The sequence below is a fragment of the Stomoxys calcitrans genome, chromosome 5, assembly GCF_963082655.1.
Source record: "Stomoxys calcitrans chromosome 5, idStoCalc2.1, whole genome shotgun sequence".
Classification (NCBI taxonomy): domain Eukaryota; kingdom Metazoa; phylum Arthropoda; class Insecta; order Diptera; family Muscidae; genus Stomoxys; species Stomoxys calcitrans.
Genome location: NC_081556.1, coordinates 109,772,070 through 109,787,988, shown reverse-complemented (window position 1 = coordinate 109,787,988; position 15,919 = coordinate 109,772,070). Strand labels below are relative to the sequence as shown.

The 15,919-nt window shown below is 38.7% G+C and overlaps 2 protein-coding genes across 7 annotated transcripts in view; one reads left to right on the top strand and one right to left on the bottom strand.

The window, feature by feature from the left end:
- Window positions 1-2,207: 2,207 nt before the first annotated feature.
- On the bottom strand, window positions 2,208-4,605 carry LOC106095949 (cytochrome c oxidase subunit 7C, mitochondrial). The gene is made up of 3 exons (XM_013263411.1): window positions 4,434-4,605; window positions 4,164-4,296; window positions 2,208-2,328 (listed from the first exon to the last, which is right to left on the bottom strand). Exons 1-2 carry the CDS (start codon window positions 4,515-4,517, stop codon window positions 4,180-4,182), a joined length of 201 nt encoding a protein of 66 aa, XP_013118865.1. The 5' UTR covers window positions 4,518-4,605; the 3' UTR covers window positions 2,208-2,328; window positions 4,164-4,179.
- Window positions 4,606-5,563: 958 nt separating this feature from the next.
- The window catches only part of LOC106095920 (probable methylcrotonoyl-CoA carboxylase beta chain, mitochondrial), a 46,531-nt gene continuing 36,175 nt past the window's right edge, over window positions 5,564-15,919 (top strand). For 3 of the 6 annotated variants that reach the window (XM_059369454.1, XM_013263392.2, XM_013263400.2), the window contains exon 1: window positions 12,315-12,573. Coding sequence is in view for 3 of the 6 variants with exons in the window: in XM_013263369.2 (XP_013118823.2) it covers window positions 5,700-5,828; window positions 5,903-6,156; window positions 7,679-8,700; window positions 8,766-9,106 (1,746 nt within the window). In the remaining 3 variants the exon portion in view is untranslated. Of the gene's footprint in view, window positions 5,829-5,902; window positions 6,157-7,678; window positions 8,701-8,765; window positions 9,357-12,314; window positions 12,574-15,919 lie in introns of those variants that run through there. The other 3 variants (XM_013263369.2, XM_013263375.2, XM_013263382.2) reach the window with 3 other exon arrangements.

Genomic DNA, 15,919 nt, shown 5'->3' with positions numbered 1-15,919 from the left:
TAAAGTTAAACTATTTTTAAACTTTTCCGCTTTGCTTTTGTGATATTTGTGTGCAGAGTTGCACTTTTGCAACGCGAAGCTCAAAAACAAAGCTCGGACGCGCCTACTACGCGATTGGTATTTTATTCTGCTCTCGAAATTGTTTGTAGTTTCGCGAGCAAAATTTGACAGTAAGCAATTGTTTTTATTTTGTTACCAATATACGCTTTTTTATCTGCACATATGGTTTTATATTTGTCTCATTTCTAAAACAACCACCATATGTGCAATCCGCCATTTCGCCAACAAGCTGATCGACGGTTAGCCAACACACACAAATAATTTTGTGTGCGGGTGTGTGTACACGAGCAGAGAATATGCGAGAAGAATTTAAAAATGGTTTAGCAAAAGCGCGTTGATTTTGTGGGATTTGTTTGCAGAGTTGAATTTTTTAACGCAACGATCAAAAACAAAGCTCAACGCGCTCATTCTGTTTTGGCCTTTAGACACGTGAACATTAATGCAAAATGGCCATAATGACTATAAATTCATTTACTTTACTTTTCGCTGGCAACACTTAAACAGCTGTAGCATCTTACCTAATTACATACGCTGTACCTACATTTGTGTCAATTAAGGGTTGGTATTCTATTCCGCTTTCAGAATAGTAGCTGAAATGATTTTTTTTGCGAGCGAAATTTGACAGTAATCATCTGTTTTTATTTTCATACCAAAATACTTTTTTTTTGTCTACACTTATGGTTTTATATTTTTTTTCCAATAAAAAAAATAACGAAAAGAAAAAACAAACCATTAAAATGTATATGGAGTTTTACAGTTGTTTTCGTGAAAAACTGATTAGAGTACCAACCCTTAAGACCTAAACAGAATTAGCGCTTTGTGGAGTAGTCTACTCCTTCGCACTTTTCATTTGATACCCATATTGCCTATGTTACCGGGGTTAAAAAATCTCAAGACCCCTTAGCACCTTCCTGGGTTCAATTTTTGGACTTGTTTTTGCATATTTGTAATCTACCAATATTGCAACACTGCATAATCTTGATACCAATATTGCCAATCCAATGGCAGCTGGTTGTACGTACCGGATTGACCCGATAGAATCCTCCATCGGCAAGGGCTGCCGTCTCGGTGTACAACACACTGCTACAACAACAACAACAACCAATATTGCCTAGGTTAGACAACTTCCTCCAAAGCGGGTTTTTGGTCTTAAGGGTCCAGGAGCCCTTGCCCCCAAAACGGATTTCAGATGAGTGTACCTGGGGTCAAAATTAGAGGGTTCAAAAAATTAAAAAAAAAAATTGGGATGCGCCCTACATTGTGTAGATTTTCCTCGGACTGCGATCTGTGATTTGAGAGAAATATGCTTTGCTCTTTAATGGAATGTTCATGGAAAAATTTATTTATTACGAACTGCAGGAAACAAACTAGAGCACCTAGATTATACTCCTGACTTTGTCACAAATTGCAGTAGCATGTGCGAAGGATCTTTAAAGAATGTTAAAAGTGACCCAGAATTTTGGGGACAGTCGGTTGGCAGGATCATTACTCCATTGACTTTTACATTCACGACCCAAAGCTTTTAACAACTTGAAGACCACGCATTAGATAAATGCCTGTTGGGATTAACTACTGCCACGTTGCCAGAGGTGCTTTCAGCCCTTCTGCCATGGTTCGAGAGTGACTTAACAATAGACCCCAACTTACCTATACCGCCATTTAAGTTACAGGGTTTCATGTGTTCTAACCATAATTTCTACTTGTATTCCAGACACAGTCCCTATACCCTAGAGAAAGATAATAGAGACAAACCCATCATGGTTCCGCTTTCTGCGCTGGGATATTGTGCCTTTCCTGGGGTCTTCGATCGATTGGTATGAAGCCAACAGATGCTGCATTAGTAATGTCTAGGAAATTCATCCCGGCGGAACGCTCATCTGCGGATGGTTGCAGTTCTTTGATTCTATGACGGGTGTAGTCTCTGAAATCATTCCAATAGGTGTTTAAAAATTCTTGAATAGCAAGAACGTCTTCAGACTTTATTGCTAATTTTCCACAAACATCCTATAAAGGGGCAATGTGCTATCCAATTTAAGTTTCGTTCAATGTTTTGTGCTAATTCCGAACAGCGTCGCGTTGACTTGCTTATTTTTGTAAAAAAGATTATTTCGCCAACAATTTCCTTCTCGCAAATGAAACTTCAATAATTTTAACTTGTCTGTTTTATATTTCGTACATTTGATTTAATATTACAGCTTATATAGTTCATCCCATAATTTTAGGCAATGAATCGACATCACTTTTTGTCTTAGAAACAAATCGTAAAATCTGAAAATGGAAAAATAATAAAATATGTGAGTTTTATTTGCAATTTCACAATTCATCGTTTTCACCAAATCTCATTAAGGAGGATACTTATCTCAAACACCATAGGTTACCACTTTATTTATTTAATATTAGCTCGATTTGATAAATGTTAGCTCAGTTTATTTAAGATTAGCTCAAATTTAAGGGACCCTTTATTTAAAGCCAAGTACGAAGGGCATGTCGCATAGTGAAACCTTCTACGTATTTAAAAATATGTCTATGCTCTCAGAGAGCGACAAGGTATGGCAGGGCACGACACAGAGGGCATTCTATTACCGCTCTTGTGGATGACTATTTGAAGCAATCCCATGGCAGCCGGTTGTACGTACCGCATTGTCCCGATGGATTCCGAAATCGACAAGGGCTGCCGCATCAGTGAATAACACACTGCTACAACAACAACTATTTGAAGCAATGACGCAAAAACGAAGAGCGATTTTAACGAGTCTGTTATGCAGTTTGAGGAGAAGGGATACGAGTATTCGATGCTGGGAATCCCAGAGAGTTCATGGTATAAGTCCGATCCAGACCAAGGGGTTTAACCGTCAATTATAAGAGAACACAGATCTGCTACTAGGAAGACAAAGACAACTCTATACGATCTCAATAATGGAATCGTTATTGAGTAGTAGAACTAGAAGTACCATATTCAGAAGCGTGCTGAGAAGGTTCATAGATTTTGGTCAATGTGCAGAAGAGCCATAGACTCGAAATGGGGAAAAAATCCTTGATGTTCCACTGGCTCTACGAAATTGTAATAAGGCCGATTCTGATATACACATAGGTAGTTTAGGGGACCCCAATGGAGAGGGAGTAGGGAGTAAGAACATGAGTAGAGGTTCTGAGTATCAGAGATGCACGACTGGACACAAGTAAAACTAGCACAAATGCCAAAAAGTTGTTTTTGCCACACGGATGGCTCGAAGCTTGGGAGAGAATGGGTATAGGTGTCTTAATTCAATAATAAATTAAAATAATCTGTAGCCAGAGACCTAGCTCTTCTATTCAAGTGATGGCGGAATGCGTGAACTGGGATAGTGCTAATACGATACTAGCTATAACCATGGCGGTCAAGTCAAAGACTGCACTGGATTGCAAAAGGGCGATTAGTGCCTATGAAATATACAACACAACCAGCATCATTCGCATGCCGGGCCACAATGGAGTAAGGGAAAATTAAAGATCGGATAACCTGGCACTAAAAGCCAGATGTTTAACAACGATAAAAAAGGAAAACGTGAAACTCTTTGTGACAGGTTAAGGACATGGGCGGGGTACGCGCATGTGATACAGTGGTACAAAAAGAATGTCGAAAGAACAGCTAAAATTCCTACCGGGACAAAAAGAGGTCGGAACTGCTTTCGCAACAGCGAGGTAATGCTTTTCAGATGTTATGCCGGTATAACTTCGGTGGTTCGCGCGAAAGAAGTTAAATTCTACACTTGTAGTTATATAAATATGAAAAGGTTTTTGACTTGAAATCACTTTTTGTGGTTTAGTTGTTGTTGTTGTGCGTTGTACACTAAGGCGGCAGCCCTTGCTGATGAAGAACTTCATAGGGTCAATCCGGTACGTACAACCAGCTGCCATGGAATTGTGGTTTAGTCTTAAATAAAGCAATTTTTTTATTTGACGACAATGCAAACTCTAAATTTGAAAATTCTTTCCCCCTAATATTGATTATGATATTGACGTCTATATTGTTACCTAACAATTTGGAATGCAATTGTTTAACAATTCTTCAAAATCCACTGGGATCAAAATATGCCGATAAGGCTTTTTTGCTTTATACTAACCTTAAAATTTAGATTTTTAAGATTTCAAGAGTTGATGTCTGACAATCAGGAAAGGTGAGCCGAATCCCAAAGCAGTGAAAACGGTGAAGATTGCAGTCAACTTGTAACGGTTGTTCAAGCTGAAGGGCAAATTCTGAAAATTAAGAACAAAAAGACTCCATAATTTGTTGATAATGGAAAAACTTAAAAATTTTTTTCAATTATGTAATCATACTGGATTTGATTGAAATTTTCTTTAGTTTTTTGACTCAATATTTAGGAAATATTTACCTCGCCGGGAACACCACCATGGCTATGGTGTCTGACCAAGGCCTTGGAAACGTTACGTGCCAACAATTTTGTGGGATTCAACATTTTTGCACTAAAAATTTGGGGTTTAACACGAGACGAAAATCTTTCCTTGCTGGTGTCAAACTTGGGAACAAATAATACTAGTGGTTATTTAAATACAGGAGTAATCGATATTTATTGCTTCTGTTAAAGGAACCTTACCACTTAAAAGTAGCCTATCGAAGGGATGTATTTTAAGTGCAACCTTTTTAAAATCTGTTCAGCTTTTTAGGCGGAATGCTGTCAAACTCCATATAAAAAAACGTCGCCGCAACGCTGGAGGAAAAAAGGTGAAAAAGTAGTACTCTGTTTATAGTGGGGAAAATGGCAAAAAGAAATTTTAGTGGCAGCGCTTGACATTATTGTCGGCTTCACTTTTGTTTTATAGGTTTCAATGGTTGGGTTTTTTCTTTTTGTTATTTTATTTATTATCAGCTCGTGGAACAATTAGAGATTTTCGCTACTATTCCGAAAGCAGAATAGAATACCAACCCTTAAGCCTAGTACTGACTTCGACTTTTCACACGAACCAAAACGCACTGTAAATAAATGGTGACGAAGATAATGCGGACACACTCCGTAGCAGTGTTAATGAGTTCTATAAGCAAAATACAAATTTCGCTTTAATTAATTGCCAATGTAATTAAATGCTCACGAAATGATGTTGTCTTTGTTGTGTTGTGGTTTGGCTTTTGTTTGTGTTCTGGCAAGGAATAGAATCCGTCGGATTTCGCAATAATTTAATACGCATTTTCGCTACTTACTAGGCATGACATAATTACCAGGTAGTGTACCGTTAACAGCTGAGTACAATTTTTTCTCGCGAAGTGCACTATCTGTCAATGAGTTTTGGTGTGTGTGTATTATAGTTAACAACCATGCGCACACAAACAACGAATCGTTATTTGAGTGTGTTATTCACAGTTATTCATCTGTTAACGGTACCCCTACCTGCTAATTATGTCATGGTCAGTACTAGGCTATAGATGTAACATACCACGTCACGATGCCATTAATTATGCCTTGAGTAGATCGACTGGCTGTCAACAAAAATAAAACAGAGATGTTACATTCTTTCGTAATTCTGACAGACTTTTGCGATCATCTCAAATTTTTGCACGGTTCATTTTCGCATTTCCGAGTAGTTTTATTTATTTATTTTTTATTTTGTACATCGCATTCCCATTTACATTTGTGTGCTTCATAATGCTGAAACTCAGCATCTTTCGAAATTCCATTGCCACACAATTGTTGCGGGGCTCTGTGCGCCTCCTGCATGTTGGAGAAGCGAATGTTTTGCCAACTTCAGTTGATTGCAATTCAGGCGAATTTAAGGTAAGTTTTGACCAGTTGCATAATTCCGATTTTGATAACCAATAACTCAACGGCGATACTTTTATTCAAAACAGGAAAATGAGAAGGATATGTTAAAGTTGGTCAATGAATTGCGTTCAATTACAAGTGAAGTATTGACCGGAGGCGGTGCAAAAGCTATTGAACGTCACACTTCAAGGGGCAAGTTGTTAGCACGTGAACGTATTAATAAACTGTTGGACAAAGGTTCGCCTTTTTTGGAACTAAGTACTTTGGCTGGTTACCAGTTGTATGGTGATGAGGTAGTCAACTCGGGAGGAATAATTACTGGAGTTGGTCGTATTTGTGGGTAAGTGATGTTTATATGATTTAAAAATGATCAGTTTCTCAAAACCTAATAACAATCAGTCAAGTATAACGCAGCCGAGCAGCATAGACTTTTATTTAAAACAGCTTTGGCCAAATACACTCAGAGTATTGCACAGTTTTGTATACGTATACAAGAACATAACTCAGCAGTAATTTAACACATTCAAAAATCTTCTCTAAGATCGGGAATGGAACCTTTAAACCCCAAAACAAACTCAAACGGCTTTTCAAATTTAACATTCTATAAGACAGGCTATTGGATCCATATGCTTTTCTTTTTTAAACCCCCCCTCCCATAATAATAGTTCTTATCTATGGGTTCATATAGCCTTTGCAAAAGTAATAAACAGGTTGATATAAAACACAAATTAGTCCTTTGCGGATTTCTTGGTTCGTTGTGCAGCATAGTGCAGACTTAGTGAATAAAAAACCTATTGATTGAAACTTGAATTTTCGAAAATGTAAAAATAAAATATAAACAGCAATCTCATTCCAAAAAGACAGATTGGAGATTCTGGTTTAATGAAAAACAAGCAAGAGCGTGCTAAGTTCGGCCGGGCCGAATCTTATATACCCTCCACCATGGATCGAATCTGTCGAGTTCTCTTTTTAGGCAAACAAAGAATAACGAATAAGTACGGAGGAGATGGAGGAGGAGCCATCTCAAGTTATAGTGCGATTCGGGGTTCAAGAAGCAAAATTGGGAGATCGGTTTATATGGGAACTGTATCAAGCTATAAATCTATTCAGACCATATTGCACACGTACGTTGAAGGCCATGGGAGAAGCCGTTGTACAAAATTTATGCCAAATCGGGGGAGAATTGAGCTCTCTAGAGGCTTAAGAAGTCAAGATTCCAGGTATATCAGGTTATGAACCATACTTAGCGCAGTTCTTGGACGTGATGTCAAAACATTACGTGCAAAATTTCAGTCAAATCTCTAGAGGCTCAAGAAGTCAAGACCCAAGATCGGTTTATATGGCAGCTATATCAAAACATTGGTCTATGTTTTGATATAGCTGCCATATAAACCGATCTTGGCCCATTTACAATCCCAACCGACCAACACTAATAAGAAGTATTTGTGCGAAATTTCAAGCGGATAGCTATACTCCTTCAAAAGTTAGCGTGATTTCGACAGACAGACGGACGGAACGACGGACGGACATGGATAGTTCGACTTAAAATGTCACAACGATCAAGAATATATAAACTTTATGGGGTCTTAGACGCATATTTCGAGGTGTTACAAACATAATGACGAAATTGGTATACCCCCATCATATGGTGGAGGGTATAAAAAAGTTGTTTCTCTTAAATAAAATTAAGAGAGCAAGACTCGTTTTTTAGCCTCATTAGGCTTTCTGTGAGTGCTACTTTGGGATATGAGAAATGTGGACCCTACTTTTTAGAAACATTTGGATCAGCGAACTTAACCTGTTTTTTTTAAACATATTTTTAAAAAGTTTTATTTATAAATTTAACAAAAAAAACTTTTCAGAACTGAATGTGTAGTTGTGGCAAATGATGCTACCGTCAAGGGAGGATCCTATTATCCCATAACGGTCAAGAAACATTTGCGAGCTCAGGAAGTCGCCCAAGAAAATAGACTACCATGTGTATACCTTGTGGATTCTGGCGGCGCCAATTTACCACGTCAAGCTGAAGTTTTTCCCGACAAGTTACATTTTGGACGAATTTTCTTTAATCAAGCGAATATGTCGGGACTAGGTATTCCACAAATTGCCGTTGTTATGGGTAGTTGTACTGCTGGTGGGGCTTATGTTCCCGCAATGGCTGATGAAAGTATTATTGTTAAAAAGCAAGGAACTATTTTTCTGGCTGGCCCACCTTTAGTAAAGGCTGCCACTGGAGAAGAGGTCTCAGCCGAGGATTTAGGCGGTGCCGATTTACATTGCAAAACTTCAGGAGTTACTGATCATTATGCTGTCGATGATGAGCATGCTCTCTATTTGGCTCGACAAGTAGTGAGCAATTTAAATTTACCAGCAACAAATGCTTATGACGAGAACTTGATTTATTCGAGCAAAAAGACAATTAAAGCGGCTACCAACTCTTTTGAGGCTGAAGTTGAAGAACCTAAATACGACCCTCGAGAATTATATGGAATTGTTGGGCCAAACCTTACCAAGAGTTTTGATGTACGCGAAGTGATCGCACGCATAGTCGATGGAAGCCGATTTACCGAGTTCAAAAAGTTGTATGGCGAAACTTTGGTGTGTGGTTTTGCAAAACTTTATGGTCATACCGTTGGCATTGTGGGTAACAATGGTGTTTTATTCTCGGAAAGTGCCCTAAAGGGCGCCCATTTTATACAGCTATGTGCCCAAAGAAACATACCATTGGTATTTCTACAAAATATCACCGGTTTCATGGTTGGTCGTGATGCCGAAGCCCATGGTATTGCAAAGAATGGAGCCAAAATGGTAACAGCAGTAGCATGTGCAAATGTTCCCAAATTCACAGTCATTATTGGGGGTTCCTATGGCGCTGGAAACTATGGTGAGTACACTAAAACAAGTTCTCTTGGTATTTTATTATTTAGGCATGTTTTGCTTGTTTTCTAGGCATGTGTGGAAGAGCATACTCGCCAAGATTTCTTTTCATGTGGCCCAATTCACGTATATCAGTTATGGGCGGTACACAAGCAGCTAATGTTTTAGCACAAATTACTGCCGATCAAAGAAAGCGTTCTGGAAAGGAGTTCACCGAAGCCGAAGCTAATAAACTGAAGGCCCCCATTATTGAGACATTTGAAAAGGAGGGTTCTCCCTATTATAGTACTGCGCGCTTGTGGGACGATGGTATTATAGATCCCGCCAATACTCGCCAAGTTTTGGGATTAAGTTTGAAAACAGCCCTTAACAATCCAGGCGATCGTACCAAATTTGGTGTTTTCCGCATGTAAGAAAAAATACCGACCAAAGCTCCTTATATTTAAATGGGGAAAATGTGCATTTATTGACTATCGAATGGTGACGATTTATGTATGTGCCTTTTTGTTAGGAATAACTTCCATACTGTTTTTGGAACTGTTGCATTTATTAGAATTAAGACTAAATTTTTTATTTTACATACAAAAATATTTAATTTAAAATCAAGTGAAACGTTGTAAAAAACACCGTATATTGAAATAAAATTCCTTGCCGCTTAGTAAATCTCTTTTTTTTATACAATGGTCTTGACAATGGAGAACCGATTAATCGTGATTTACACTTCCAAAACAACACCGAAAGGTGACGCGCTGTACTATAGCTGTCAGAATGCAAGCCAGGAGTTAGACTGAGGATTTGTGTTTAGTTGGAGACGGAAAAATATTGTCTTTAGATTAACTTGGTGGATGATATACTAGCCACAATTCCTATTAAATCCAAATTGTTTAATACCAGTCATATCTGCGACCATGCCCCGACAGAAGACAAGGACGAACAGGCAAAAGACATCAAAACGCAAATAACATTAAAATTATTCTAGGAGACTTTAACGCCAAGACCGGAAGAGCGAATATCTTTGGTCTGACTATCGGAAACCAGCCTCCACTTTATCATTGAGCTTAAATTTTAATAGGACTGCACTCATAGGTATGAGGAAATATCCCCTGCTCCTTAATGGAATGTTTATGGGAAATTTAGTAGTACTGGTAGCAGCATCAGCATCGCTTAAATCACAAGGTCACATGATTGTCCCCCGATCAATAAGTTTGAAAGCAAATAGACCAACTTCTAATAGATGGCAGGCGTTCATCCACAATAGATGTGAATATATTATAAGGTGTACGATACATCCGAGGAGCGAACATAAGTTCGGATCATTATTTTGCTATAGTTAAGGTTCGCACCCATCTAAAAGTGGCGAGAAAAGACGATTTGACATTGGAGCTGAAGGTTGAAAAACTGCAAACGCAGCAAATGGCAACGGCATTCTCTACCCGACTGACCCAGCGAAAATCATACTTGGATACCTGAAGCCTCCCCCAACTCATGGTACGACCATGAGAGTTGATATGCTAAGATAAAGCAACTTTGCAATCAGTAGCAACGACCCATGTACAGGAGAGGTATCGGGAGAAAAGGATAGAAAAGAAACGTATATTCCGTAAAAATAAAAAGAAATGCAAAAACGTTAGTGCGCGGGAATAGAGATGTAGAAGTAATTGCCAAAGAATTAAACATAAAACCGATAGCTTTGGTACAGGCACATCCTTCTGCAGAAACAATAAAAGCAATCTGCTAATGTTGTTGTTGTTGTTGTAGCAGTGTGTTTTACACCGAGACGGCAGCCCTTGCCGATGGAGGATTCCATCGGGTCAATCCGGTACGTACAACCGGCTGCCATGGGACTGCTAATGTATACATATATTGTGTTAAGGACATGGGAAGAAAATGTTTCCCTGCTGCTAGTATCCGTTAGAATCAATGCCTGATGACGGTACGAGTATAGAATTCATATCAGAATGAGGTGCAAGTGGCAGCTGGGAGCACCACACAAGCTGGAACATAGAGGTCCGATCTGTGTGGTGTTCAATGCTGTTACGAGAAGCTTAGCTGCGAGCTACCGGCCGCGTCCACAGGTTGCAGATATTGGAATGCTCCATGCGGAGCTGCTGCAACGGCAGCCGCGGACACTCAGCGGTATCGAACGGAGAGTCTCTGTGAGAGGCCGGGCGGCACCGGCTTTTGCACAAGTACTGCGCGCCTATGATGCTCGTTATGACAAGGCAGGTCATTGGCGTCTTTAACTAACCAGTGGCCAACCTGTTCCTACGGCGATCTGTTATTTGGACCGGAACGAGCTTACTCATCTACAGGAGCATGACGAGATCGCCACCTCCACATGCAAATGTGGTTACAACAACAACACAACTGAGAAAAAAAACAGCAACAGGAGCAAATGGGTTGACAGCTGAACTATTTAAGACCTGTGGCAAGCTTACAACGTGCCTGCATTTCGCGTCCGCGTGATCTGGTTTGAAGAACGCGTAGCCATTGATTGGGACTTCACCCTGCTATGACTCGTACACAAGAAGGGAGATAAGACAGTATGTGCCAACTACAGAGGAATAAGTCTCCTTCCCATTGCATTCAAAGCCTATCGTGGGAAAGGTTAAAATCGAAAGTCAACGAGATGTTGGGCCTATCAATGCTGCTTTAGAACTGGTAAATCCATTACAGAGCAGATATTCAAACTGCGCCAAATCCTGCAAAAGTACCGTGAAGGATAGGTCGAAACTTACCATCTTTTCGCCAACTACTGCATAGCCGTTTCTGAATTTAGTATCCCAGAAAAATTGATTGCTGATACCCGTTCCTTAGTAAAACACCTCTCCGAACCATTCAATGCCAAACAAGGTTTCGGACGGGGATAATGCTTATGTGTTTATAAGGGGCCTTACGCTGCATCCCTATTCCGTTATATTCTGGATAGAATTTCAGTGCAAGTCTTCTTCATACTCAGTCTGACATTCACCTAGAATGTCAGAGTTTATAAAAAAGGTAGTTTTACGGCCTTATGGCTGGTACTGTGTTCGTTTTCGCGACATTTTTTCTTGATTACATTTTTTTGATTTCATTCAGTAGGACATTTCCCCATTACTTATGAAAAAATCTTCATATAAGTCTTATGTTTTCATTAAGATTTTTGAAGTATTCCAAAAAAGTAACCGTGAAAAATATGACACTCAAAACCAAAGCTCATCGCGCTCATTCTGTTTTGGACTTCTAAGAAATCTATCAAATAAACCTATTTCAAATCTATATTAACTTTTGTGAATAAGGCCGATAGTGTCTAACAACCTTATTGACTAAGCTTAATGTAGACTTGAAATAGGTTTATTTGATAGATTTACGTTATAAAACCGTCAAATAAACCTATTTAGTCGATAAGGCTGTTAGACACTAGTGGTGTCGATGTGATAACACATAATAATATCGTGATTTGCACTATATATTACAATAGTACAAATATTCAAATGAAACACGGCATCTGACGCTGGCTCTCGATTTTTTGATTGGGTTCAGACGCCCAGACGGGAAAAAATCGATAAATCAATTGTTTACCACTAAAAAAAAATTGTATCGCCTCTCTTTCTTTCGATTAATCGATTAGTCGAATGTCTACTTTTAATTCTCCCTATCATAAGTATCGCGCATTCAGAAGAACACGCAAGTCACCACATGGGCAAAAACCTGGCCGAACTTTATCCGAATTCTTGACTATTCTGAATAAATTAAACATTAAAAACAGAGAAAAATAGTGTGTAACATAATCCGGAGTGTAGTTTTAAAATTTGAAAAAAGATAAAAGAGCATAAAACAAGCCGCTGCCGCCGCTTGCAAGCAAGAAATCGAATTTTCACAATTTTATTGGTGTGAAAAGGTGAGTGAGAGTATAACTCCCGGTTGCAATCTGAATAAGTGTGAGTGTGAAAGAGAAAGAAGAATTTTAAAGTGTAACTAGTCCTAAAATGACAACGAAAAAGTTTGGCAAAACCGTACAAAAGATGATTAATTATTGAGAAATGTTGAACTTCAAGGAATGAAAAGAATGTAATGTGCCAACAAAACAATAAAAGCATTAGTGCATTAGTAGTATGCATGCTGTTGTGTGTTGCCAAAATAACTAGAAAATTAGCCGGTTTCCTAAAAAATTCCTATGCATATGACATTGCATATGGTTTCATATTTTTTCCAATTCCTGTGTTGCGAGAAAAGTAAATGTGACTATGTATGCGTGCGTGAGAGGTGGATGTTTTTTATATCGTTTTCTTTTTCCACTTCTTTTTTAAGCTGACGCATACATTTTACTTATGAAGGGGATGATGTTTGCAGCAGTTGCATTTGTATTGACGATAATCCTCCTAAAAAAGTCTTCGTTGGTGAAGGAGAGGACGCCGTTGCCTTGCGTGGCGGGGAGCAGAAAACATATATTTTTCTCGTGGGGGCTAAGATATTCAACATCGTCTTGTGCTGTGGTGTTTTTGGCCTCTTTTAAGATTCTTGAATCTTTTTTTTGTGTAAATGCAGAGAAAATGGGTTTGGCTTATGATGTGTTGAGTGCGTGTGTGGTTAGCTCGACTCGGTTTATCTCGTATCTGGTTTTGGAGACATTGGGGACATTGGCGTTTTGTATTGTTATTCAAAATAAACCAAAGCCTTTCTATTAATGACCAGTATTCGTTTTATTAGAAAATATAAACGGGTGATGAACATATGTGGTTGAACAAATAGATGTGTCATCTAGTATATGACTAACATTCCATTGTGCTCATTTGTGTATTCATGCCACACGCCACCAAACTCAGCCATGACCATGCTGTCAAGTTGTCCTTTTTCTGGCATTCTACGCCTAGCTAGCAAAATAATTGAAGTACTTAGCCATTGGAAGTTGGTTTACGTCATCAATCTATGGGGGATTCGATACACATATATCAATCTATTGGTTTTTTTCTCTGCCTCTACTAGAAGCGCAAGGTCTTGTTGGCGATTTGAGACCAACACCTCCGCTTTATTCGCGATACAATTATGTGCGGTTTTCTCATTGATGTAGTTGTTGTATTTTTTTATTACCCACCTCCTCGTCTTGCACCTTGTTCGATTAAGTTTCAATCGTGTTTTGCTTTTGTTGAATGTTGTGGCGATGGCTATAACTGGCATATGCCGGTTTTTGGGCGCTCATAGAGAACCGCAGCAACGTTTTTGTTTTTGGGTTTCTCTCTGTTTCAGTCAGTGTTCGTTAATTTTCGTTTTGTTCTTTTGATTTATTTGCATAACTAAGAAATACACAAATTTCTGTGTTCATACATACGATACACCATTCTTTCTTTTCTGTACATATTTGTGTGCCACTCATAGTTTTATTTTTTGCGATAAGTATCTTCACTCAGCTTTTGGAGGTTAAAATATCTCTTCTAGTTGTTGACCTACATACATACATAAATATAGTAATTGTCTAATTCTCAGATTTTCTATTGCCCCATTAAATTTAGGTGAAGTGGAGACGAGACGATTTATTTTTTATATTTTTTTTTTCATAAAACCCTGATTAATATTATTATATATATATTATACTTATCTTTTTTTTATATATATTTTTTTACCATTCTGGTCCAGAGAAAAGAGCACTTATCTTTTCCACAGGAAATTAAGGTTTAAAAACAAAAAGATATCCCAAAATTTCATAAAAATAATATGTTGGCATTTTAAGAAGTGTGTCTATCCTTGGTACAGAACTATATAAATGTTTTTGAGAATTGTCGGGTTACGATACTGTCCAATAAGGAAACACTTAAAATATCTAATGGATTTGCGACTAATTTAATATGGCTTGAGTAGCATACAAGCTAATTAGCGGTTTAGGGTAATTAAGCGCTCTAATTTTTCTTTTGAAATGTTTCATGTTTTGCTTTACCAATTCGTACTTACTAAGTTGGCTGGCATAGATCGTTTATTCCATTAATCGATATCAGAATAGATTTCCAATCGCCTCTGTCTTGTCCGCTCATTCTTCAATTGTTAGCACCTATTTTCAAAATGTCTTTCTCCGCTTGATCTTTCCATCAGAGTTTTGATCTTCTTCTTCTACGTTTACCATCAGGCCCATTTTCAAAGGACTTCTTAAGGCTGATACTATGTGCGTTTTTGCGTTGAAAATCAAAAATTGTTTCGCGATTTTTTTTAGACAATAGCAAAAAAACTTGTACTTGATTAAGCATTATAAGCATTCAGTATTTGTGCAAGAGCCGGTGCCGCCCAGCCTCTCACTGAGACTCTCCGCTCGCAACCGCTGATTGTCTGCGACTTCCTTTGCAGCTACTCCGTATGGAGCATTCCACTATCCGTAACCTGTGGACGCGCCCGGTAGCTCGCAGCTAAGCTTCTCGTGGCAGCAATCAACACCTTATAGATCGAATCCCAATGTTTCAGCCTGTTTGGTGATCACAGCTGTCCCGTGGCGCGGCATTGGGTTTTTTTAAAGCGCCAATAACTCGCCTTGTCATATCGAGCCTCATATGCACTCAGTATCTCTCACTAAGACTCTCCACTTGATACCGCGACTGCAGTTACAGCTACTCCGTATGGAGCATTCCATTATTTGCAACCTGTGGACCTGTCGTGATAACTGAGAACATCACACAGGCAGGAGCTCAAAGTTCCAGTTTGTGTGGTATTCATAGTTATCCCGTGCCTTGATTCTTCTTGGTTTCTGGTAGTCTTTTACAGATTTCGCTTAATTTTCCATTGCGTTCCCAATGATTTGTGATGGATCGTACATTTCTGGCCACGTTTATATGTAAACCTTTGCTGCAATAAGGTAATGTTACAAATCGATTTTTATACTCTCCACCATAGGATGGGGGTATATTAATTTCGTCATTCCGTTTATAAAAACTCGTAATATGCGTCTCAGACCCCATATAGTATATATATTCTTGAACGTCATGACATTTTAAGTCGATGTAGCCATGTCCGTCCGCCCGTCCCTCGAAAGCACGCTAACATTCGAAGGAGTAAAGCTAGGCGCTTGAAATTTTGCACTAATACTTCTTATTAGTGTAGGTCGGTTGGGATTGTAAATGGGCCAAATCGGTTCATGTTTTGATAAAGCTGCCATATAAACCGATCTTGGGCCTTGATTTCTTGGGCTTCTAGAGGGCGCAATTCTTGTCCGATTTTCCACGTGGTATTTTGGTATCACATCCGACAACTGTGCTCAGTATGGTATA